Genomic DNA, 24,900 nt, shown 5'->3' on the forward strand with positions numbered 1-24,900 from the left:
CTCATATCGACTTTGGAACTGATTTTTATCTATTGTTAATTATCATTACTAATGTTATGCATCCCTCTAACCCCGCACAGACCCACCCCGTGTCGATGATTGTTCTATTGGTTACCCTCTAATAAACAAATAAACCCGGGCTATTTAAAAATAAATCTCTCTGTTGCAATAATTGGACTAAGTAGATAATATGACTCTTTGCTCTAATGATGGCGCACCCTAGCTCAGTATAACCAATAGTTTGTCAGCAAACCAACCCTTATCCTGGCAACCATATCTTGCATCAGTTTCCGTTCAGTAAAAAAGAGAATCTAAATATGCTCGTTCGGTTCGGTTGCGTCTTCCACCTTACTTTAAAAAAGTACTGTTTGCATTTCGTCTTGCTAGTTTGCTTTCAATAATTTATGATATACTCGTACAATATGGAGAATAGCATTTATTTCTGTTTGTTTATCTTGCGTGAATCTTCCATGCTCTTTCACTAGTTTCGTTTTAGTATATGCAATTATTTATTTAGGGTTTCTGTTCTGATTTTTTATTTAAATTATGTTTTTGTATATATAATTTGCCATATAGTTTCACCTGCGCTCCTGTCTGCATTTCCCATTTGATCTAACTTTCTTGCTTATTGTAATGTTTCTGTAATAACCTTTGCACACTTACTAATTTCAGCCCTTGCTTCCTCTGCGTACATACCGTTTTGCTTAACTTGCATCAAACACGGGTAAGGTTGCCGATCTGTCTTTTTCGCTCTCTACTGACTCTTCAATGCCTTCTTCCTAGACCCTCAATTCTTACTGGTTCCTTCTCATGGGCGAAGCAGCGCGTCCGTCTTGTATATCTGACCTGACTTTCTTACTCTGACTTTGTCTGACTGCGGGTGTGTGTGTGTTTGTTTGGGTGTATGTGCACGAATGCCTAAACGATCCTGCTTGCAAAACTGTCGGCTTTCTTTCTCGGTTTAGATTTTGTTTAAAATGAACACTTTAACTGGTGGGATTTTTGATAGTTTTATTGCACGCAGCACGAATTCTTGTGACCATTTTTGTGCTTTAGTCGTGACTTGGGCTTATACTTTTCTAAGTATGATAGTTGTTTGGCATTGATAGCACCCCTCCGTTTGCTGGAATAAAAAGTAAAAGAGATTAATAAAGAAATCTTGTTGACAATTCTTTTAACAAACTTACTCCCTAATCATTTCCACAGCTGCCTCGTACTTAAGTCCTAGTTCGATCAACGCTAGTGCCACCAGAACCGGCGCCCGGCCGAGCCCCGCCACGCAATGGACCGCTACGCACGCCTCCGGGTCTTCCTGGAATCTATACAGGAAACTGACAATTTACGGGTGACGGATCAGTACACACTCAGGGGAAGTTACAAAAGCGCTGCCAAAGCTAACTGAAGCCAGGTGGTGTTCCTAACCCAAGAACCAATTGAGAAAATAAGGGGGCACCTACCGCACAAGTAGGTTCGCAAACATGCATGCGGGAGCATAGTGAACAGAACAACAGTGTGACACATATCTACCTTTATTCCCGACGAAGGTACTTACTTCTGTTTCAAAATTTCGAACCACTCCTCGACGATGTTCTGTGGCGGGAAGGTACCATCTTCGAAGGCGAGGTCTCGCACCATGATGCCCTGGTTGGCGAGCTCTTCGATTTTGTAGCTGGGTTCACATACGCGCACCACCACCGAGACGTTGTGTTTCTTAAGTTCCTGAAAGAGAGAGAGAGAGGAAAAGGCAACGGATTTAGTTGCAGTGAGTCATCTAGTCTGGATTAGAAAAGTCCTATGTCTAGGCATAAGCTTATTACTGAGTTCGCCAACTTATTGGCTATGCATAAAATCAGCAAAGTTGCGCCTGTTACGCAATGAATTCGGGGTAGAACACGACCCCGGTTGGTATCCATTGAGTTGTTTATTCAGGAAGTTCATCTTCGTTTTTCCAGTTTTTTTTAAGAATTTCTCAAGTACCTACTTCAGAGGTCTCTCTGTGAGTTGCATAGGAATTCCTTCAAAAATTCAATCAAGGATTCCTCTAAGAATTTCGTTATTGATTCCTGCAGCAGCAACTTCAGGGATTCCACCAGGAATTTCTTCAAGATTTCCTTCAGATATTTTTCCTGAAGTTTTATGACGAGTTGCTCTTGGAGTTCCTTGGCAGATTTCTTCTGGAGTTTTTTGAGGAATTTCCTCAGGAATTTCATCAAAGATTACTCCTAGAATTCTCTATGTGATTTTTCTTGTATGTTTTTGAAGAAATTCTTCATAAACTCCCTAGAGGATTCGGATTTATTGGGTGATTTCTGCAGGATTTTTTATCAGGAGTTTTGCGGGATTACTCCAGGAATTTATTCAGAAATTTTTCTTGAAATTCGTCAAAAGATTTCTCCTGGAGTTGTTGGAGTTTTTTTTTCAGGAACTCATTCAGGAATTTCGTCTCAAATTCCTTCAAGGATTTCTGCAAGAACTTCTTCAGAGATTTCCCTAGGAGCTCTTTCAGAAACTATTTCAAGGATTCCTCAGAGAATTTCTGAAGGAATTTTTAAAGGAATTACTTCAGAAATTCTACCAGGACTTATTTGAGGGATTGCACCTGGAATCCTCAAGAAGATTCTTCAAGGATTATCCAAAATATCACCTGTTGTTGCTTGTGGAATTTCTCCAGGAACTACTTCAGGGATTTCTCCACGAGCTTCGTCATTGATCCACACAGGAAGTTATTCATTTATTTCACCAGGGATTTTGACAGTCCCTTTAAATATATCAGGAATTTCTTTAGGAATTCTTCTAGTAAATTCGTCAGGGGTTTCTCTTAGAATTAATTCAAGGATTCCTCTGAATATTTTTTCAGGGACTCCTCCATGAATACCTTAAAGGATTCTGTGTGGTATTTATTCAAGGCATTTCTCCTGGAATTGCTAAAGAGATTTTTCCAGAAGTTCATTCAATGACTTCTTCAGCAATTCCTTCAGCGGTTCCTCCAGAAAATCCTTCTGGGATTCCCATAGATATTCTTTCAAAAATCAATTCAGATGTTCCTTCCTGGAGTTCATTCAAGGACTCCTCTAGATGTTTATCCGAGATTCCTATGGGAATACCGTCATAGAAACATCTTTTGGAGTTGCTGGAGAGGTTACTCCTGCAAATGCTTTAGAGATTTTTCCAGGAACTCTTCCGGGAGCTCCTTAAGGAACTTATTCCAGGAACTTCTTCGCAGATTTTTTTCGAAAATTCTTCCAGGAGCTGCTTTAGGAGTTCCTCATGAAGTTCATCCAGCGATTACATCTGAAAATTGTTCTGTGACTTCTCTAGGAGTTCCTAGAGATACCTACAGGAGATACTTATGTGGTTTCTCCTGAAATTCTTTTTGGGATTCTCCCAGAAGTTCCTTCAGGAGCATTTTCAAATATTCTTGAAGGAGTTCCTTAGGGATTTCTTCAACTTCTTCGGGATGTATTGCGAGATTTACTTCGGAACCTTTCTTGTTTAGTTCTGCTTGCATGTAGCATACGGCCTTCGAACGATCCATCTTCTGGATTGCAATGCGCATTAATAAACTCCGATGCATACGGAAACGCATTCGAAATGTTTTTTTTTTAAGAATATCATTATACAGTTTCATTCAAGGCTTCCTCATGAAGTTTGTTCAGCTATTCCACCTAAGGTACCTTTTGTGATTCCTTCTGGAGTTTCTCCTGAAATACATTTAGATTTCTCCAAGAGTTTTTTCCAGGAATTCTTTCAGAAACTCTTGCAAGGATTCGTCCAGGAGTCTCTTTATGAATTCATTCAGTGGCATTTGTCAGGGCGTCTTACAGAGGATCTTTCAAAGATTTTTCAAGGATTCCATCAAGAATTCCTCCTGGAGTACACCCAACAAACATTTTTGCTGTTAAACTAGATGTTTTGTTTTAATTATGGCTTAATAAGCTGTTCTACAGCTGTCATTGTTACTTGGACACTTGGGTTCCTCTAGGAGTTCCATCAGGGATTCCTCTAGCAGTTTCTTCGAGGATTGCTTTGGGTAAGCCCTGGTAAGCCCAGCTTGCCAGAAGCAATTGGTACTTGACAGATTCATCTCCTATGCAATGCGCAGAAACATTATCCGACGCTTACGGAAGCGTCTTTTGAACTACATATCCGTATAAACATGATTTTCTGAATAAAATCACCGTATATCTGCACAGCTTCCTCTTCCGTTACCGTCGTGCGGGGCTACTTTTGAAATGCGGGGCTACTTTGGACACTTTTGAATATGGATTTTTTGAATTCAAAATATGGTTCAAATCTGTTTGATGTCTTAGGAACTATTATAAAGCAATAGTTTTCCCTTCATTTGGTTGAAATTATTTTTCAAACAGACCGTTTATTGCTTGTCAGGACGCGAAAAAAACATTGAATAAACCAATATAATATACATAACGTATCAGAACATTTGGTCTGTAGGCATTGTTTCTACAGTTCATAAATTTCAAAGGGTTGATCAATTCATTCAAAATGTATCAACGTAGCATATACAATCGAATATTTGTATCGTTATACGTTATAAATGACCGTTTCGCCCAAATAAAGGATTGATGGTCCCTTTTTTCAGGCTATCTATATAGCAATATCACGCTGCTCATAATACCAAAGGTAGCACAGAACCATCTTAAAACGCATATTTTTATTGAAATTATGTATGATACAGTATACTACAGTATTGGTACAATGTAGTTTTCCAAATAACCCTGGAATTTGAAATGCAGTTTTGTTATAGATAAAAATGTCCAAAGTAGCCCCCATCCGGTTCTATATGAGATGTGTTCGATTGGTGTATGAACAACTTTTTTGTTTATTGATGGATTTAGCTCAAATTTTGCATACATCCTACATACATACTCACAATTATTGTGTATAAAAATTGCGAAAATTCATTCACTAGTCTGGGAGTTATAATGTCATAAAGTTGAAAAACCATGAAAAAGTGTATAAAGAAGCCCCGCACGACGGTAATTGCATTAGTTCCTAATTTTCCTAAGCATGAGCCAGGAGCTGTACAAGAATTGCATTTCGTCTTCACTACTAGAATCAAAAAAATTGAACAGAATACATGAGGAACTTCCTTAGGAAAAGAATATGCCTCGCCATATACACATGCATGCAGAGGATGCTCCTAATTCAGATTTTTTTGAGGGTAAGTTTATCCAAGAATACTTTTATAAAATGCGTCGCAGTTTTTCTCAAAAATTGTTTTAAATTATTTTTTTTCCAGTAATTGTCAGAAAATTTTTCAAACATTTCTCAAGAAATAACTAAAAAGATTCCTTCAAATATTTCTCCAGGCTATGACTATTTTCTAAAAAACCTCCTAAAGATTCAGTTAAACTTTTTTTCAGACACTATTTAAGAAGTTCCTTCAGAAAATTTTTTAGTAATTCGACTAAAGATTTCTATAGAAATTACCAGAAGACTTCGTCTGAAAAGATGTTTTCTGAATTACTTTAGAAATTTTTCCAGGGATGTTTTAAGAATTTCTTTCAGAGGTCCTTCAAAAACTTCTTCTTAATATTTATTCAGCAATTAAATGGCTTATTTTTCACAAAATCTTTCAAAAACTCCTTCAGAAATTTATTCAGGGATTTTCTACACTTGTCCTGAAATTTCTTCATGAAATTCAGCTCGGAGTTTATAAAAAATATTCTCAGGATTGATTTGAAAATATTCCTTAACCGTCTAATACCCAACCCCGCCTTTAGACGGGATATAGTTTGAGCATTTTTGTAATTTTTGTTTCGTGGAAAATCAAAATTTTTATATTTTCGGCTGATATTTAGGACTATTTTGTATAATTCAAATTGGTTTTTGGTGTATTTTAAAGCGTATTTACTTTTTTTAAAACATTGAAAAATTGATGTTTTAGTCACCTTCTAGAAGACATTGTTTATTTTGTATTGAATCGCTACAATTAACATATTTTAAATTTTTCCCAAATAATTCTATCCTAGTTTTATAGTTTAAGGGAATCAAATACACTCTAAAATTATTTTCCTTGAAATTATACGGAAAATAAAATTTTCTATGAAAAAAATTTTAAATAAAAATATTTCAACAATAAACCATAAAATCTCAAAATATTTTCATCTCAAAAAATCCGTACCCCAAATAGGCTTCCAGGAAAAATATAAAACTGTGGGGATGTTCAAAAATAAAAATTAGAAAAATCAAAAACTGAAATTCAAGAAATCGAGAATTAAAAAGAATCATCTTCCAAAACATGTTGAAATCGATTTTAGATGAAGAAAAATGATATTTAGATCAAAATCAAAAATTTGTGTATTAGAGGGTTAAACACATTCTGAGTGATTCCTCCTGGAATCCCATTAGAAATTCAACTTCTGATTTTTCCAGAAATATCTCAAAGAACTATTTAGAAAAATCTTACATTAAATGCTCGAAAATTTTCTTATTTTTTTTTATTCATCAAGGACTTCAACAGAACATATTTTAGAAATTCCTTAGGAAATTTCATGAATGATTCCTTTAGATAACCTTCCATTCTCCATGAGCTTATTTAGGTAGGTGCAGAAGAGGTTTTCTGTTTTTTGATGGATTCACTTCAAAAATTAGTCTTCAAATTTTCATTAGGGGTTATTTCAGAATTTTTTTCATGGGTTGCTTCAGAAATACCGCCAAAAATTTAAAAAGAAAACCCTCCAATTTTCTTTTCAGAAATTTCTTCAGAGTTTTGTTAGGAAATTTCTTCAAAAACTACTTCAGCAAACCATGCTTTCCTAAATGCTCAAAAATCATCTACGGATTGTTTTTTTTTTGTACAGTATGCGGCAGGAAAAAATGCGAAAGTGTTTTTCAACTTCAAACCTCATTTTCGTCCATTTGACATTAACCAATCTATGTTTCAACGTTCCATGATCTATAATAGGCTAGTTTTCTGAAAAGTTAATTAAAAAAATTCCCATTTTGGTCACTAACCTTTACAGGGCGGCGCCTGAAGATGAAGACAACCAGAATTTTCAAACCGCAGAAAATCGCACAGGTCGCTAAATTTCGCATCTGATAAAACAAAATTTTTGATTTTCTCTACAATATCATCAAATATATGTACTTATTTCATTTGGTATGTGAAACTACATGCTGGATCAGTGTGGTCTGGTTGTTCATCGAATTTGAGCTAATTTTGTTACTGTTATAGTCATTTTGTTTAATGACCATTGGGCGCGCAGTTTATTGATATCCGCTTATTAGGCCTACATCATCACATGTTAAACATCAAATATGTTCATTTTTATTTTTCAGTGCTAGAATATAGACATTGACTGATACACTGTCATGAAAAAATAGTCATATATATATATCCTATATTTAGCGTGTAATAGTGCCTTGAACTTTTCGCATTTTTTCCTGCCGCACCCTGTAAATCTATCACAGATTCCTTCGGAAATTTCTCTAGGCACTCTTCATGAACATTTTGCACAGTTTGTCTAAGAAATTTCTTCAGAGTACCCTCACTATACCTCTCTGGAGATTTCTCTCGAAATTTCTTCAAGTATTCCATCGATCGCCTTGGAAATGTCATAGGGGATTCGTTCAGAAATTTCAACGAGGATTCTCTCGGAAAATATTTCACAGCCTTTCGGAAATTTCTCCAACGATTTAAGAAAATCATAAATCAAGCATTCTTTCAGAAATTGCTCCAAACTTTGTTCATAAATTTGTCTTTAGAAATCACAAAAAGTCCAAAGATTGCTTCACGGTTTCCTTTAGAAAACCTTCCAAGAAGTCTTTCCGTCTTCTTCTTCTACTTTATGGCTTCGCATTGGAACTTGGCCTGCCTCTCTTCAACTTAGTGTTCTTAGAGCACTTCCACAGTTATTAATTGAAGAGCTTTTTTGCCTGCCATTACATGAATTTGTAGGGTGGGGCGGGGCATAAATGACTTCAATCAAGCGGAATGAACGCCCAACATTATAACATTAAATTATGATATTTTTTTAGTGAAAACATCGATTTTCAAGTCGCATTAGGACCACAGAAATCGTAAAGTTGTTTATCTTCCAAATAAATTTATAAAATGTTTACTAGTAGCTCATGTTTACTTAGTATGGATATGGAACATATATGAATGCGGAACAAATCTTATATTTTGACGTTTTTCGTTGAGAAAATGTGAATTACTCAAAACGTGACCCATCTTGCCCCGCACTTTTTTCACGACGCAAAATCGATCACTTTTTAAAACTGATTGTTTAACATCATATTTTGTATTTATTGAACTTTTTTTCGATTCTTAGCATAGCTAACTAGTGTATTGAAGAGAAGCGGGCGAATACAAACCAATACGATTTGTATTTACAAAGTTATGGTGATTCATCCTTAGGTGACCCATCTTGCCCCGCCCCACCCTATATTGTGTGGCAAGGAGTCGAACAAATTTTCCCGACCGGAACGGGAAACGAATCTGCTGTCACCGGATTGGCGATCCATAGCCTTAACCACTAGACTAACTGGAGACCTAAAGTCAAAGTCTTTCCAAAATTGCCTAATTATGAAAACTCTACACCATTTTTAATCAGAAGTTGCACAGACTGTACTATAACTAACATGAGACAACGGACGAAGAACACAAGAAACACCCATAAGTGGTCCAGTGGATAATTTTCCGTTGACGAAAAGTTTTCACCGACTGGAGCGGGAATCAAATCCACACTCCGAGACTTATGAAACGCCTAGATGACTGACGTTACTAATCACACGGCCACGAAGCCCACCATGGCTTTCTTTTCAATTTTCTCCAGAAAATCCTTCATGAAATCTTTTATGTTTTCTTTTGAAAAATCTTCTAAGTCCTTTTAGGATCCTTTAAAATTCTTAAGAAATTTCTCCAGAGATTCTTTTCGATTTTTTCCAGTGACTCTTCAAAGATTCTTTTACAAATTCCTTTTCTATTTCTTTATAAATTCTTGCAGAGATTCTAACAGACATTGTGCAGGCATCCACCAACTGTTCCAGTTACTTTTTCTGGGATTGTTCCGAGGGTCCATTTGGGATTCAATTGGAAATTGCCAAAAAAATGTCTCCAGAGTTACCTCTAGAAATTTTTGCATGTTTTCTACAATTCAAGTAAGAATAAACGGATTTCCTCAGGAATTCCTTCAGATATTCCTCCATATATTATCTTGCAGAAATTCCTTCAAGATTTGCCCCAAGGATGTTTTGAATTTTTTCCTTGAATTCTTTTAGTTCCTCGTTCAATAATTTCTACAGGAATATTTCAAGGGATTTCTATTAGAATAACCAGCCACAGAAATCCAATGTCGCGACTGTTCGTGTGACTAACATCTAGTTTGCCTCGCCCTTACAGCGTCAGTAGCGGTACTATAAGTGTCAAATAAATTTTGTTTACCAAAACAAAAGGTCCTCTAAAAGATGGGCACTTAAAAATAATCAATTACTAGAACTAAGGTTATTAAAATAATTAAATAAGAAAACTGAGTACAGCGCCATTGGCGTTCTAGTGTATTTCTATTGGAATTCTAAAGGAATTCGTTTTAAAATTTCTAAGGAGACCTTTCTAGCAATATTCACAGGTTGTTTCTCCAGATATTCCTCCTGGGATTCTATCGAAAAATTTGCTGGAAATTTCTGCAGGGATCCAAGTATAGATTTTTTTTTTGTAAAATTCTTCAGAAGCTTTGGATACTTCTCCAGTTTTTGACATATACTAATTCAGAAATGCTTCAATAAATGTTTTTCTAAAATTCATTTTTTTTTTTAGAAATAAATGAGGTCATGAATACAGCACGGGCGGTAATGCTGCAGCATGGAGCCCTCCAGAACTGACCGGCACCGTACGTAGCCGACGAATATAACAGCCAATCATGTTCGAGAAACGTCGATCATCAGCAGGTGCTCCCGATGAAGCTGAGAGCTCCACGTACCGAGTTTTCGGTGGGGTGGTGAGTCATATGATTCCAAATTTCTAACTAACTAACATAATCGACAAGAACCAAGGCAAGAGTCTAATCATTGATCTTCACCTAATTAAAATCCTACTAGGGTGATTTTCCAATTATTGCACGGCTAAAACTTCGTTAATTGTTGCACAATCTATAAGAATAACATGGAGTGTGCAACAATAGGAAAGTTTTTAGCCGTGCAACAATTGTAAAATTACCCTAGTAGAACCAATGCTTCATAATCATTCAATCGAAAGACTCCACATTATCTAACAAATAAAACAAAAAAAAAAACAACGCATTACTTTCGCCTGGAGTATACTAATACTACGACTTGAGTCATATGTTTTGGATTGCGGCCCTTATCGCTCTCATTTCTACAAACCAAAAGAGGAAAAAGATGCTGCTGCATGCACCACCGGTAAGCTGATAAAGCCGCCCAGATAAAGCGGCTTCGATCAGACTACGGGGCATGCGCCATAACCGTACGTACCGTCGTGCGGGGCTACTTTTGAAATGCGGGGCTACTTTGGACACTTTTGAATATGGATTTTTTGAATTCAAAATATGGTTCAAATCTGTTTGATGTCTTAGGAACTATTATAAAGCAATAGTTTTCCCTTCATTTGGTTGAAATTATTTTTCAAACAGACCGTTTATTGCTTGTCAGGACGCGAAAAAACATTGAATAAACCAATATAATATACATAACGTATCAGAACATTTGGTCTGTAGGCATTGTTTCTACAGTTCATAAATTTCAAAGGGTTGATCAATTCATTCAAAATGTATCAACCAGAGCGTTAATGATTAATCATAAATTTAATCATGATTAATGATTAATGATTAAGATTAATCAAAATCATTAATCATAATCACAAAAAAATCTCATTTAATCATTAATCATTAATCTTAATCACACTGTTTTTGCAATCTAATCATTAATCAGTAATCATAATCATAAGAAAAAATATTAATCAATTATTAATAATCATCACCAAAAATGATTCATCATATAAAATATATGATCCAATTTAAATTGGTTCAAATGCTGTTGTAAGTAATATAATTTATGATTCTTTTTTCAAAAATTTACCGGACAGAGTTACCTTTTACTTTTTAAACTTGAAAAACATGTTTAACAATAAATATATTTTAATCATTTCCAGTTTTTTGTGATTGATTAATCATGATTAATCATGATTTTTAATCAATGAGCCATTTTTAATCATTAATCATAATCAATAATCACAGATAAAACCAAATTTAATCATTAATCATAATCTTTAATCATCCTAAAAATCAAATTAATCATTAATCATAATCAATAATCACCAAAATTGGAATTTTAATCATCAATGATTAATCATGATTAAAATTTTTGTTAATCATGAACGCTCTGGTATCAACGTAGCATATACAATCGAATATTTGTATCGTTATACGTTATAAATGACCGTTTCGCCCAAATAAAGGATTGATGGTCCCTTTTTTCAGGCTATCTATATAGCAATATCACGCTGCTCATAATACCAAAGGTAGCACAGAACCATCTTAAAACGCATATTTTTATTGAAATTATGTATGATACAGTATACTACAGTATTGGTACAATGTAGTTTTCCAAATAACCCTGGAATTTGAAATGCAGTTTTGTTATAGATAAAAATGTCCAAAGTAGCCCCCATCCGGTTCTATATGAGATGTGTTCGATTGGTGTATGAACAACTTTTTTGTTTATTGATGGATTTAGCTCAAATTTTGCATACATCCTACATACATACTCACAATTATTGTGTATAAAAATTGCGAAATTCATTCACTAGTCTGGGAGTTATAATGTCATAAAGTTGAAAAACCATGAAAAAGTGTATAAAGAAGCCCCGCACGACGGTACCTATCACTGATCATTGCGTAAACTTCGGTGCAAAAGCTTGGGGTAGTTTCTAAGAAAAGATGTAGAGGTACTATTCCATATTCCATAAGCGTACACTGAGGATACTGATCGTATGTTTTTCATAGTTTACATCTTATGAACCAGTTATTTTTATTTTCTTCATCATTTCATAGTTCTCGTATGCTTTTCATACATTGAAAAGCGAAATCCATAAGACTTGTCGTATGAAAAATCTCATAGGAAGCATCGTATGAAAATCATAAGATGTGTTATAAAACATCATTGCTAAAAAACAATAAAACCTTTTATTGGCTTCTAACCACTCCAACTTCCGAAGCGTCGATTGGCGTATGAGTAAAGCACGCACTCGCTAACCTTGACGTTCCTGGTTCGATTCCAGGTTGCATTTTTTCAATTTTTTTTGCAAAATATTTCACAACAATATGTATGCTAGTCATAAGACATACTTTCAGTTTTTATACGTTATCGGTATGATTTTCATACGTGAGTGTAATGAAATTTATACAGTAACAGTATGACAATAATAGTTGGCGCTTTGAATCCAAAATCATAGTTCGTAACTATGATTTTCGCAAGAAATTCTTGTGGCAAAAAATCATAGTTGATTCGTATGATTTTCGGAGTTGCAGTATCCTCAGTGTAGGATATCTTCAGAGGCTTTTCGAGATAAAATACCTCGAAAAACCAGAGTTATCTAGGTGAAAGTGCCGTACTTGTGGAATACTTCCTCAAGCAGCAATCGCCTTGAGTCTAAATATCTAATAATCACAACAATTCCTCGATTCTGAATGCGTACTAATATTTTAGATGCTATGTGACGCAAATCAGATAACTCCTCAAAACAAATCTACTCAGCAACTGAGTTTATTTTACTCACTAAGCCGTCCAACGGCTGTTCATTTACCCGTTTAGAAAAAAATGGTTGTCTCATTGTACCATTTGTGAAATATCTCCGCCAATAGCATTTTAACTACAGAGAAATATTTTCATTAAGTTGTAAATTGCAAACATACACTCCCGATCAAAAGTTTGGGGTCACCCCCTCAAAAACATGTCATTTTTTTTGGCCAATATCTCCGCCAATTTGCATCCGATTTCAAAACCCTAGCTTTCATTCAAAAGATAATAAATCAAAGAAACTTTGAACATGATTTAAAAAAAAAATTTTTCAAAAAACATTTGTAAGTAAACTTAACCCAAAGTTGCCAAATTTTCTAAAAAATGAATGTAAACTTACGACAGTGTGTGGTATGTATCTGACAATGAGCATCTCTCAGTGTGTTAAGAATCTTATCCCTCAATATGCCAACAGACAATTGATAACGCACGCACATTGCCCACCCGGGGTAACGCCTACGCTATCGAGTGACAGCTGCTGACGAGATCATAGCAAGCCGCGACTCTTCCTCTTTCTTCGGTCAGCATCCGACCACTTCGGACGCACAGTGTATTGGGTCGCCGCGCCGAGCAACTCTCATCGAGAACCATCAGCCAAATTCCCACAGACAGTGTCGCTAGAAATAGGGTCGACCAAATTTTAAGATGAGAGCGGTAATATAACCTATATTCTATTAGCTTTCAACTGCTTTTTACAGAACTTAGCTAAAAAATCTAGAAAAAGAGTTATTAAGTAAATTAACCCTTGATGTCATCGACCAAAAGTTTGGGGTCACCCCTCAAAAAGGTGTATCGGCCAATAGTTTGGGATCACTATCATCGAACATAGAAAATTGACTAAAGATATCTTTGTCATCTTTCATCCAATTATAATTCTTCTTGGCTTATTTGAAACATAATGAATGGTACTTACCGCATAGGCATTGAACCACACATATTTGTTGAAATTAACATACTAAAACTTAACGTAAAGTTGCATAATTTTTTGAAATGTGGTGAAATGTGTTAATTTTACATAACATTTTTATATACAAAAATCGTTAAATACGTTAAGTTAAAGACATCAAACGTAAATTTAGTTAATTATCTTTGAAATGAGCCAAAAAGAATTAAAATTGAACTATAGATGACGAAGATATCGCCAAATCACTTTTCCATGTTTTACGATAGTGACCCCAAACTTTTGGCTGATACATCATATTGAGGGGTGACCCCAAACTTTTGGTCGATGACATGAAGAGTTAATTTTACTTAATAACATTTTTCCTAGATTTTTTAGCCAAGTTCGGTAAAAAGCAGTTGAAAGCTAATAGAAAATAGGTTATATTATATTACCGCTCTCATCTTGAAATTTGGTCGACCCAATTTCCAGCGACACTACCGTAAGTTTATATTCATTTTTTTTTTTAATTTGACAACTTTGGGTTAAGTTTACATACTACATTTTTTGAAAAAGTTTCTTTTAAATCATGTTCAAAGTTTTTTTTGACTTATTATCTTTCGAATGGTACCTAGGGTTTTGAAATCGGACGCAAATTGGCGGAGATATGGGCCTAAAAAAGCCCATATAGCCGAGGCGGTAAACGCACGGGTATTCAGCATGACCATGCTGAGGGTGACGGGTTCGATTCCCGGTCGGTCCAGGATCTTTTCGTAAAGGAAATTTCCTTGACTTCCTTAGGCATAGAGTATCTTCGTGCATGCCACACGATATACACATGCAAAATGGTCATTGGCAGAGGAAGCTCTCAGTTAAAAACTGTGGAAGTGCTCATAGAACACTAAGCTGAGAAGCAGGCTTTGTCCCAGTGAGGACGTTACGCCAAGAAGAGGAGAGGAGGATGGGCCTAAAAAATGACAGGTTTTTGAGGGGGTGACCCCAAACTTTTGATCGGGAGTGTATGTACACGGCAGTGTAAATGCGGCGCAATGAACACTCTCAGGTACCCAGATCATACCCAAATCAAAGTGCATTCAACGACCAATAAACCCGAAATTCGAGCAGCCCACGGCACTCACCTGTATATAGCACTGGATGGTGTTGTCCGCGGGACGGTCGGTAATCAGGAACTTCATGCCCTTGAATTCGATCCGGGCCGGCGCTGGTCTGATGTCCTTCTGACGCATGATGACGGTTGTCATTAAACGGTGTCCGCTCGTGGATCAGGAAGGAAGTTTTCTTTTTGCTGTCTTCTGTCTGGCAATTGGGTGTTTGGACGCGAAATTCCGATGCCTTGTTTTCCTTGTAGTTCTCGCTCGTCGGTTGTAGATTAGACGAAAAATAAATGAAGAAAACCGAACAGTAGGCGCTGGCGTTCAAGTAGAAGCACTAGGTAGTTGTAGTATTGGTAGAAGAACACTAGAAACACTTGCTAATCGAGACAATTACGACGGCTTGCTTCGATGCACTTAAGCTTTTTCCTACGATAGATAAAATCACTTGTTGACTCTTCTTGCACGATCAGATGGATTCTTGCTTCCTTCTCTTCTTCCGCTTGATTCAGCTCTATTTTAAAATCAAGTTCTTAAAAAAACGAACAATTATGATGTAAACTACTATCACAAATTAACAGAATATTTCGATTTTTTCCTCTTCTTCTTGCTTCGCTTTCACTGTGGCCCATGCACAATCAGGCGGCGCAGATCTTGACGATCGGGCTTTCTACGACGTATTGCCCTCGGGTTTTTCGTCGTCGTTTCTCTCGCGCGGGATATCTCAGGGATGATGACACTGTTGCGCTGCCTTATCGCGCGGTTTGCTGCTGCTCGTGGGCAAACAATTGAAAAACACCACCACCACAACCCAACTTGTTCGGTGGATGGGAGATGATGATTCAGCCCGGACGTGTCGGTGCTCGGCTTTGCGTGCCCTTGGACCTAGGAGTACAACAAGCCGGTCACACACTTGCTGTTGGTAATGATGCGACTGCGGCGCGGTGCGGTGCTGTATGTATGTTCAATTTGGAGTAATTACCTGTAAATGGATAGATATGGCATCAGAGTTGCAGAACTACTAGGCAGGAGAGAGAGTGAGGTGAGTGAGTTATTACGGTTTGTTTGCACTGTGGAATGTTATTGACGGATCTCAAGAATAGCCAGGGAACGAGAGGTAATCCGTTTGTAAGTACGGAAGATTGCTAGCTTTTAAATGATGGTGGTGATGGTATCAGCCATTTCATGAACAAAATTGTCATGAGAAGATATTTAACTGATGATACAGTTGTAGACAAGATTCCTTTCAGAAATCTATGAGCAACATTAGATTCAAATTGTAGGCCTTATTTTCTACAGAAACTACTGAAGGAGTTTCTGGAAATGTGTGCACGAATTCATAAAAATATTATGTATCTTAAGATGCCATTAGACTGTTTGTCATTATGCCAAATATTTGGAATTGGAGTCCGACATTTATCCAAGGTTGCCATGCTTTACGTTGTGTTGGTCATTTGTTGGGTTTCTTTCTTACTTCATGTAGAAAAGCTTGATCTTTTCCAAAATTGAACCACTGATACACAACTTATTGATGAACTCAGGGTAAAAATTTGAGAATAATTGATGCCCTTTTCTAAAAGTTACAGCTAGTTGAAATTTTTTTGAAAAGTGAAAATTTTACCTGTCCCAGTTATTTTGAGTATCCCCTGTACGTCCAGAGCGACTTTTGACCAAGGAGGTGCGGCTCAAACAGCGTCTGTTCAGGCATCCAGCGATTGAGCGTTCCTGCACCGGAAGCTATACCTAAGGTGGCAGCCCAAGCACGGTGGATAGTGGACCTTAGGCCAACAACCTACTGTTCGCGAAACCCAAAAGCCGTTACAAAAACCGAAAATGCAAACAAGTTAACAATCTTTCTTGAACCTCATACACTTTTTGCGAGAGAACGCAGGGTAAAAAAATTAACTTTTCAGTTTACCTTTTGTGGTAAAAATACAGAAACCGGGTAAAAATTTATGCACCTCTGAGGATTTGCTTAGATTTTTTTCCAAGAATTTTTTCAAGAGCTGCTTCGCCTACGAAATACTTATCAAAAATTCTATACGACATTTATAAATCCAAATCTATTTTTTTTTCAAAGATTTCTCCTGGTATTTCAACAAAAATGTCTCAGGAATTCTCCCACAAATTCCAATAGCGATTTCTATGAGAATTCTCCCAGTATTTTTCGAAAAAGATTCAGATTTGTTTCAAAAGCCCTCTAAGAGATGCTATGGAATGTTTGTCGAATGATATGATATCTTCAGGAATTTCGTTAAGCATTACAAGAATTCTACCTAGGATATTATTAAAAGGTTTTCCTTTAATAGTTTTTTTTTGTAAACAAATCTCCAAGAATTACTTGCATGATGTCCATAATGCAATTCAAATGAGTTAAAGAATGAACATTATGCAACTATGTTTCATTATGCATTGCATTTCAGTTGCATAATGAACCAACGTGGAAAAGTTGGTCATTATGATATCAAAATGAGTTATTTGAAATAAACTATGATACTAAATTGCATAAAAACTGTTCGTTAAGTTCGCTAAATAATTCAATCAAAAATTTATCAAGATTTCTTTAGAAATTCCCCCAACCATTTGTGATTTTTGATGCTCTATGATTTCTTCCAGAATTCGTACAAGAGTTTCTACAGGATACAGAATGCAAGAATCTATTAAATCTTGTTAGGTGTATTCAAGCCTTTCTTCTATCATTTCAGCTAAAAATGTTACAATAGTTCTTTGAGGAAATTTACCAAGGATTCTCTAAGTATTCATTTGGTGGCCATTTTTTCAGAAATTCTTACAAAAAATATTTCAAAATTTTATCAATTATGTCTCTTTAAGCGATCCTCTGAAAATTTGTAATTTCTGTCAAGGAATTCCCATAATTTTTCGAGGATTCTTTCAAGAATATTCCGAAGACTTCTTCATAAGTTCCTTTAAAGACTATTTGTAGAATGTGTATCAGAATTAGCAAAAATAAAAATAAAACTATTTCTCCTGGATTACTTTGGGTACTCCTCTATATATTCCGACAGAAGTCCTCCAAAAAATTCAAGGAATTGGGAATTTTACCATGGATTCGCTATGGACGTCCTGGAGAGATTCGTAGAGATTTACTTCGCGGTTTTATTTATGGATTCTTCCAGATGCTCCTTTTTTGATTAATTTATGATTTCAATCATAATACATTTTAAAAATTGCTGAAAGTATCTCATCAAGTATTATCCTTAGACGTCAAAAGAATTTAACGAGCGGGTATTCAGAAAGTGCACGCTGAGGGTGGCAGGTTCAATTCCCGGTTAGTCGTGGAACTAATGGAACGTAATGGATATTTCTCCAAGATTTCTTCCAGGAATTCCTTCAAAGATTCCTTTATGAAGCTTCAAGAATTCCATCAGGAAGCCCTGCTAAAATTGCTCCAGGATGTTATTTAAGCGTTTGTTCAAGAAGTACTTGAAGCATTCCTTCATCAAGCTTTAAAGAACTAATTCAGGAAGAATTATTGGAATTCAAGCATAACATGTGAACAAGGTTGCAACCATTCATTTGCGAAAATTTACATTCATTTGCTATTATCTCAGTTCAGAAGCATGCTATCGAAAAATAATGTATGGATGAATTTAACCTTGTAGTTTTATCTGAAAGTTTGCCGAATAACATTGGGGTCGCAAACGTATACCATAGTCGTTAGCGAGCTGTGAAGGCAACTCTCCACGCGGTGAATGTAAATTTCATTCACCGCGTGGAGATTTGCCTTCACAGCTCACTCACGACTTTCGTATACGTTTGCGACCCCAATATTATTCGGCAAACTTTCAGATAAAACTACAAGGTTAAATTCATCCATACATTGTTTTTCGAAAGCATGCTTCTGAACTGAGATAATAGCAAATGAATGTAAATCTTTGCAAATGAATGGTCGCAACCTTGCATGTGAAAAGGGCCTAAGTGCTTTTTGTAAACAAACATGTTGTAGGTCCTAGCTATGCCCAGCCCACCCACGCACATCAACACCCTTATAGGAAAGAGCAATCTTTGGGCTATCTGTTAAGGGTGCTGTTGTTCGTGGGTGATATGTTTGAGTTTTAGTAAGTCGCAATTTTTTAAAAACAGTTAAACTCGATTTTCAGGAAAAACTCAAAAACTGCTCTATTTGAAAACCGTACCTCAAGGTCTCGAAAGCAGCACATAATTCTGCATCGGACACATTCCACGCACTTCTACGCCAAGGGTGGGAAATTTCAAAGTGGTTGTTTTGCCCCAAGCTTTCCAGCATATGAAAAAGGGTAGATTCAATCTTAGGAAAACCATTTGTTTTACTTAAAATTTGACTGGTAACTTATTTAAATAGTTAGGTGAAATAATAGCATTTTATGTAAGAAAAATGAAATTTTTCATTGATAAGTTTCAAATATGCCTGCTTGCATATGAAAGTTTAAAAACATTATACCATTTTTTGTAAATGTAGTATAATAATGTATATTTTATACACCCAAAGGCAACTTTTCATAAAAATGGGTTTAGATATGTTTTAAGCACTTTTTGCAATAGCCGCAATTTAATGGTGTCCCGTTACGAAAATAGCACATTTGTTGTAATAACTAATTTATTACGAACTTTAGAAAAATGATTTTCAGGATTCTCTTAGTACTCGTGGAGACCTTTCTTCCAACATATGGGTTACCTTGATCGACGCTTTATCTTAGGCGTTACAATGGGTACGTAGACATGGTGTCCCGTTACGAAAATTTTAAAGACATTCATAAGTGGATAAAACTGTAACCATGATGAAATAATATTGTAGGTGGTATATATTTACATAATCCTTCTTGGTGTAACGGCTCTACTGGAACAAAGCCCGCTGCTCAGCTCTTACGAAATCTACGTAAAGAAATGGCAGGTGATGGATCAGTATAACAAGTGATATTTTATTGAGTTTTGTTGTGACAGCGCACTCTTTGAATGCTATAACCTTTTCAACATGTCCTATGAATTACCACCATGATGTATAAAAATGCTTATAGAATCACACAACGTTCAAAACATGAAAATCCCGAAGTTATGGTGGGCATTAATTTTTTACCCCATTAATCACAGCATAATTTACTTTTATGACGACAAACATATTTTGAAGCTTATATTCTTATGAAAAATAAAAAAAATGCATCACGAAAATGGCATTGCATTACTTTTTGTGACTACATAAATTAGTATTCGATGATTAAAAGTCTAGCGACCTCCCTCTTGTCGTTTTGGTTGTCAACTTTTTTTTCTTCTCGAAATCCATTTGTTTGTATTGTTACTGGTTGTCGTTAGCTAAATATCAACGGAAAGCCCCCATAATCCCATCGCTTCCAAAATAAAACATTGTTTTCTCTAACCTCGACCAAGCCGCGAGTTTAACGGTTCCCCAAAACTAACATAGTATGAAAGAAAAATCCCCTTTAAAATGTAAAAATTATTTCAAATAAAATTGGTTCCTTTATTCCCAAGGCGCATGAGCCTTCAAATAAAGGACTTAAGCAACATGCGACATATGCTTGAAAAGACTGTGTTGGAAGAATGTACTATAGATATCATTAAATCTTCTTCGTATCATTATAATGTAGAATGTGGAAAAACCGCAAAGATAGATACATCGCACAACCATAGTTTTGGAGATACAATTAAACTTCACGTACCCGACCCCCGATAACTCATTTTCAAAATACTGGCATTTCGTCAATGGACTACCCGCTTTGCGCGCAGCCACAGTTGATCAGCAGGAGTAAATCAATTTTGTATGGCGAAATGCATCTAAACTTGAATTACTTAAAATACAAAGCTTTTCCCGAAAAAATATTTGGTAGGCTTAATAGTGGTCACCATTGTGCCCAACCACTACCAAATATGTTTTCGAATAATGTGTTTCACTTTGAAGAATTTACCTTTAGATGGTATTCGCCTTACAATATTTTTGCAATTTACTTTTAGCGATTTTTCGCGCATAGAAGCTAGCGCCACATTGGTCGATGCGGAGAGTAGGAAAACAGCCGATGTAGTTAATTCATTTTCATCCGATTTTTTTAAGTCACTCTCGATCGATCATAAATTGGTGCTTATTTATTACACTCAAGTGGCCATGTATTATTCGGAACCATTTGGGAGATATTCCGGGTTGCACTGTGGTCAGGGGTTGGGGAAGGGATCAGTTTTGCCAAATGGCTAAACGTGATTATTTCATGTGTGCTATTGTGTTTTAGAGGCCCCCGCGGAACCTGCTCCGGGTGTTACGGAGCGGCCATATTAGTTGATACATACTTAAATCATTTTTTTCTATCCCATTCTTTCGGAATCATGAAGATTGACACGTCGCTCAGCATGTTTTGGTTGCCAACTAGATATGTCCCCGATGACATCCCAGTGAAACCTGTGCTATATGTTCCGGGGTGGCCAAATTAGTTGATACATACTTCAGTCTATCGTTTCTGACTCAGTCATTCGAAATCATGAAGATTGATATGTCGCACGGCATGTTTAGGTTGAAAACCAGAAGTGTCCCCAATGAGGCCCCGTGGAACCTGTCACGGGGATTCGGATGGGCCAACTTATTCCAATCTGGTAACAGCAGCTGTGTTTCACTGATCGCAACAAAAATTTCGCTGAAAATCGATGGTACAAACACAACAACACTCGAAATAATCACTTTTAGCCATTTTGACAACCCCCTGACCCCTGCACAATCCGGAATATCGCCGGAATGGTTCCGAATATTTAACGGCCACTTGAGTATAATAAACTCGCACCAATTTATGATCAATTGAGGGCGACTTGAAAAAAATCGGATAAAATTGACGAACTGCCAGCATTTTGAAAATGAGTTGTCGGGAATCGGGTACGTGAAGGTTTAATAAACCTCGAAACAGGTTCCTCAGGGCCCATTCCGATGGCCACCATAGGGCAAGAGCGGGTTTGAAGGCCTATTTGTGTCCTGTCGGACAGCTCCCATCTGTCTGAAAAACATTGCCGAAGACACCAACATTTTATCTAGCAAAGCATTTGATCTACAACTAGATGTCTTTAGCCGTAACGGGACACCATTAGCAAAACACTGTTTTCACGAGAGCGTAACGCTGCGCTCCCAAAACTAAATCAAGAATATTTTCGAAACTATACATTTCTCAGTAAAACTCACTTCGGCAATCTTATTCACATCAATCCAAAGAAGAAATGTCTAGAAGACTCTATTATTCAAAACCTCATAACAGAGCTAATATACGCATTTCAGTTTGAAATTTTTAAAAAGAAGATTTCTGCGATGGTGTCCCGTTACGAAATGTAACATGTTATATAAAGTAAATTGGAACCAAAACCCCATAGAACAAGTATTGCATCAGGAAGTACATCCAATAAGCTTGTTATAAAACCTGTTAAACCATATGATCATGAACATTGCATTCGATTGCAGACGTCATTTGATCACGAAAGTTAGTTCCTCGCGGTGTCCCGTTACGCTGGAATGTGTCATCGACATTTTTTTTTTTGTTTTTTTTTTTTGCATCAACAAGTATTTTTGAAAAATCCTGGAGGGATCGGTTTGGGAATTCAGAAAGAAATTACTTAGGGATTTCATGAAGCAAAGTACTCGATAAAATAGTTAAAGTAGACAGTTTTATAACAGGATTCTGAATGATCACTCGGTGATATCGCTAAAGGAATCTTTGGGAGATCGATCGTCTAAAAGAATCCTTGGAAAAAAAATCTGAGGAAATCCTACATAAAATCTTCAAATCCTTTGAATAAAACTACTTGGAGGAATATGAAGTATTTTTTTTTAATTTCTAAAAAACACACTCTTGAAGGAATTTCAGAAGAAACCCTGCAGCAATTACAAAAGGATTTTTTGAAAAATTTCAAACGGGAATATTTTATGGAATTCTTAAGGAATTCCCTAAAAAAATCAAAAATAAATCTCTTGAAAATTTTTGGAGGAGATCCTGCATCGAAGGATTATCTTATAGAATTCTTGGAAATCCTTGAAAACTACCTGCAAGAATTTTTGCTGAAATTCCAAAAGTAATCCTTTTTGCAGAATTCCCAAGAAAGCTTGAAGGTATTTCTGAAGAAATGGTTGAAAATGATGTAATTCCAAAACAATTCATTAGATTTTCCTTTTTGTGGATTATGTGAAATTTTTGGAAAAAAATATTTTTTGATATTTTTTGAAAAAACTCATAAATAAATCTGTGGTGAAATCTGCAACGGAATGCTTGAAGAAGTTGCTGAATCATTGTCGATATTAAAAAAAACATCTTGAAAGGACTTCCTAATGAAATATGTGGATAAACTTCCGAATAAATTCTTTAAAAAAAAATCTGCAGATGTCATAGTTGTGATTGTTGGAGCAAATCTTAAAGGATTTTCTTCAGAAATTCCTGGGCAACCATCATGAATTTCTTATGGAAAATTTGGAGATATAATTGAGTAAATATAAGTAGTATTCTTTCAATTATTCTGAAAGGAATCAGAAAACCTATCAGTAGCAAAGAAATTTCTATCGCATTTCTTATAGGAGTATCTGCAGGAATCCTTGGACGGCTTCTTGATGAATTGTATGACCGACATCTCCAAGAAATTTGTTAAACAAATTTTGGAGAATTTTCTGAAATAAATCTCACAATAGCTTCTTGAAGAATATTCAAAGAAATTCAAGCAGGAATTCTTGATGGAATTAATGAAGAAATCCTATGAGGACCCCCTTGAAATGCGGTATGAATTAATACTCAAAGAAATTCCTGAATGGTTGATAAAGGAAAAATTGGAGAAATCTTTGATGATCTCCTAGCTGAAATCTCAAGAATTCCTAGAAGTTGTTTTCATAAAAGGAATATTTTGATAAAAAAAAATCCGAGAAATTCTTAAAAACCTTCGATTTATCTCATTTTTTTCAATGTTTTTAACCATTCAATCATCAATCATTTATTTTATAAACCAACTATTACACCATGTCAATGAATAATGTTTATTGCATTTTTTGTCATATTTGATTCACTTGAATCACATTGAAAATATCTCCCTTATCTATCTAGAATAGCATTAACAACCACTTTTCCAGAATGCCTCTTAAAAATTTTCAACCGAAAATTTTCCCTCCACTTTTTGTAAGCATTAAAATAATTTGAAGTGGAATGCTAAAATACTTCATTCTGATAGAAATTATTGAAAAACAATTGAAAGAATTGAAAAAGTATCAAGAAAGTCACTCAAACTTTTATTTGGATTTTTTTAAATTGCCGATGTTTTGAAAACTACTACTCCTAGAATTTTATTGAAAAATTCACCAACTAACTGGCAGACACGCTGTCATGAACAACACTGTTTAAATTTTGCAACCAAGCTCACTAAAAAAATCAATAATTTGTGCAATATCAAATTTCAACAATACGCTCCACTTTTTCGAAAAATTGGAAAGAAATTCCAAAAATTTTACGCGTTTTGCTCAAAACCACTAAAGATTATTTATGAAGATTTCTGATGGATTTATTAAAATCCCTTGAAAATGTTCTATTAATAGTTCAGAAACTGTTCCCAGCTTATCTTAAAGTAGAGTTCTTTATGAAACCCTAGAAAAAAAAATCATGGAAGTAATTTCTAGTCAAAACCTGTGGAAAAGTTTTAAAGTGAGCATAAATCATTAATACAAAGAAAGTTAAAGGAGGTTAAGATGAAAACAATAACATAAGGGCTCGTCCATAAATGACGTAGCATTTTAGGGGGGAGAGGGGAGTCCCCGAAATTGCTACAAGCCATGTATTAGGTACGGGAAAATAGACTACGAGGGGGGAGGGGGGTTTTGAAAATTGCCCAAAACATGCTACGCCATTTAACAAACAAACAATAATCTATATAAATAAAAATGGAATGGTGTTTGTATGTCACGAATAGGCTCGGGAACGGGCCAACGGATCTACACCATTCTTTCAGTGTTTCATTCGTGCAGGGCTCCGACGTGTTCGTACGAAAAAAATAGTTGGGAAAATCAACCGGGAACGTACCGGAAACTAGAAAGTTTGAAATTCTATTTTACGGAGCATTTTTCTACAGAGCTGCATGTCAAAAACCACAGAAGGCAGGCAGAACGACCTTAGCCGGGACAGCTAG

At 35.9% G+C, this 24,900-nt stretch overlaps 1 protein-coding gene across 8 annotated transcripts in view; it reads right to left on the reverse strand.

Annotated features, from left to right (window-relative positions):
* Positions 1 to 991: 991 nt before the first annotated feature.
* LOC109419733 (PRL-1 phosphatase) overlaps positions 992 to 24,900 on the reverse strand; it is a 207,258-nt gene continuing 183,349 nt past the window's right edge. For 7 of the 8 annotated variants that reach the window (XM_062850163.1, XM_029852787.2, XM_062850164.1 and 4 more), the window contains 4 exons: positions 14,797 to 15,751; positions 1,553 to 1,719; positions 1,188 to 1,331; positions 992 to 1,123 (listed from right to left, as the gene is read on the reverse strand). In XM_062850163.1, coding sequence (XP_062706147.1) covers positions 1,012 to 1,123; positions 1,188 to 1,331; positions 1,553 to 1,719; positions 14,797 to 14,919 — 546 coding nt within the window. In that variant the 5' untranslated portion in view covers positions 14,920 to 15,751 and the 3' untranslated portion in view covers positions 992 to 1,011. The remainder of the gene's footprint in view (positions 1,124 to 1,187; positions 1,332 to 1,552; positions 1,720 to 14,796; positions 15,752 to 24,900) is intronic. The other variant, XM_029852788.2, reaches the window with a different exon arrangement.

The sequence above is a fragment of the Aedes albopictus genome, chromosome 2 (assembly GCF_035046485.1).
Source record: "Aedes albopictus strain Foshan chromosome 2, AalbF5, whole genome shotgun sequence".
Classification (NCBI taxonomy): Eukaryota; Metazoa; Arthropoda; class Insecta; order Diptera; family Culicidae; genus Aedes; species Aedes albopictus.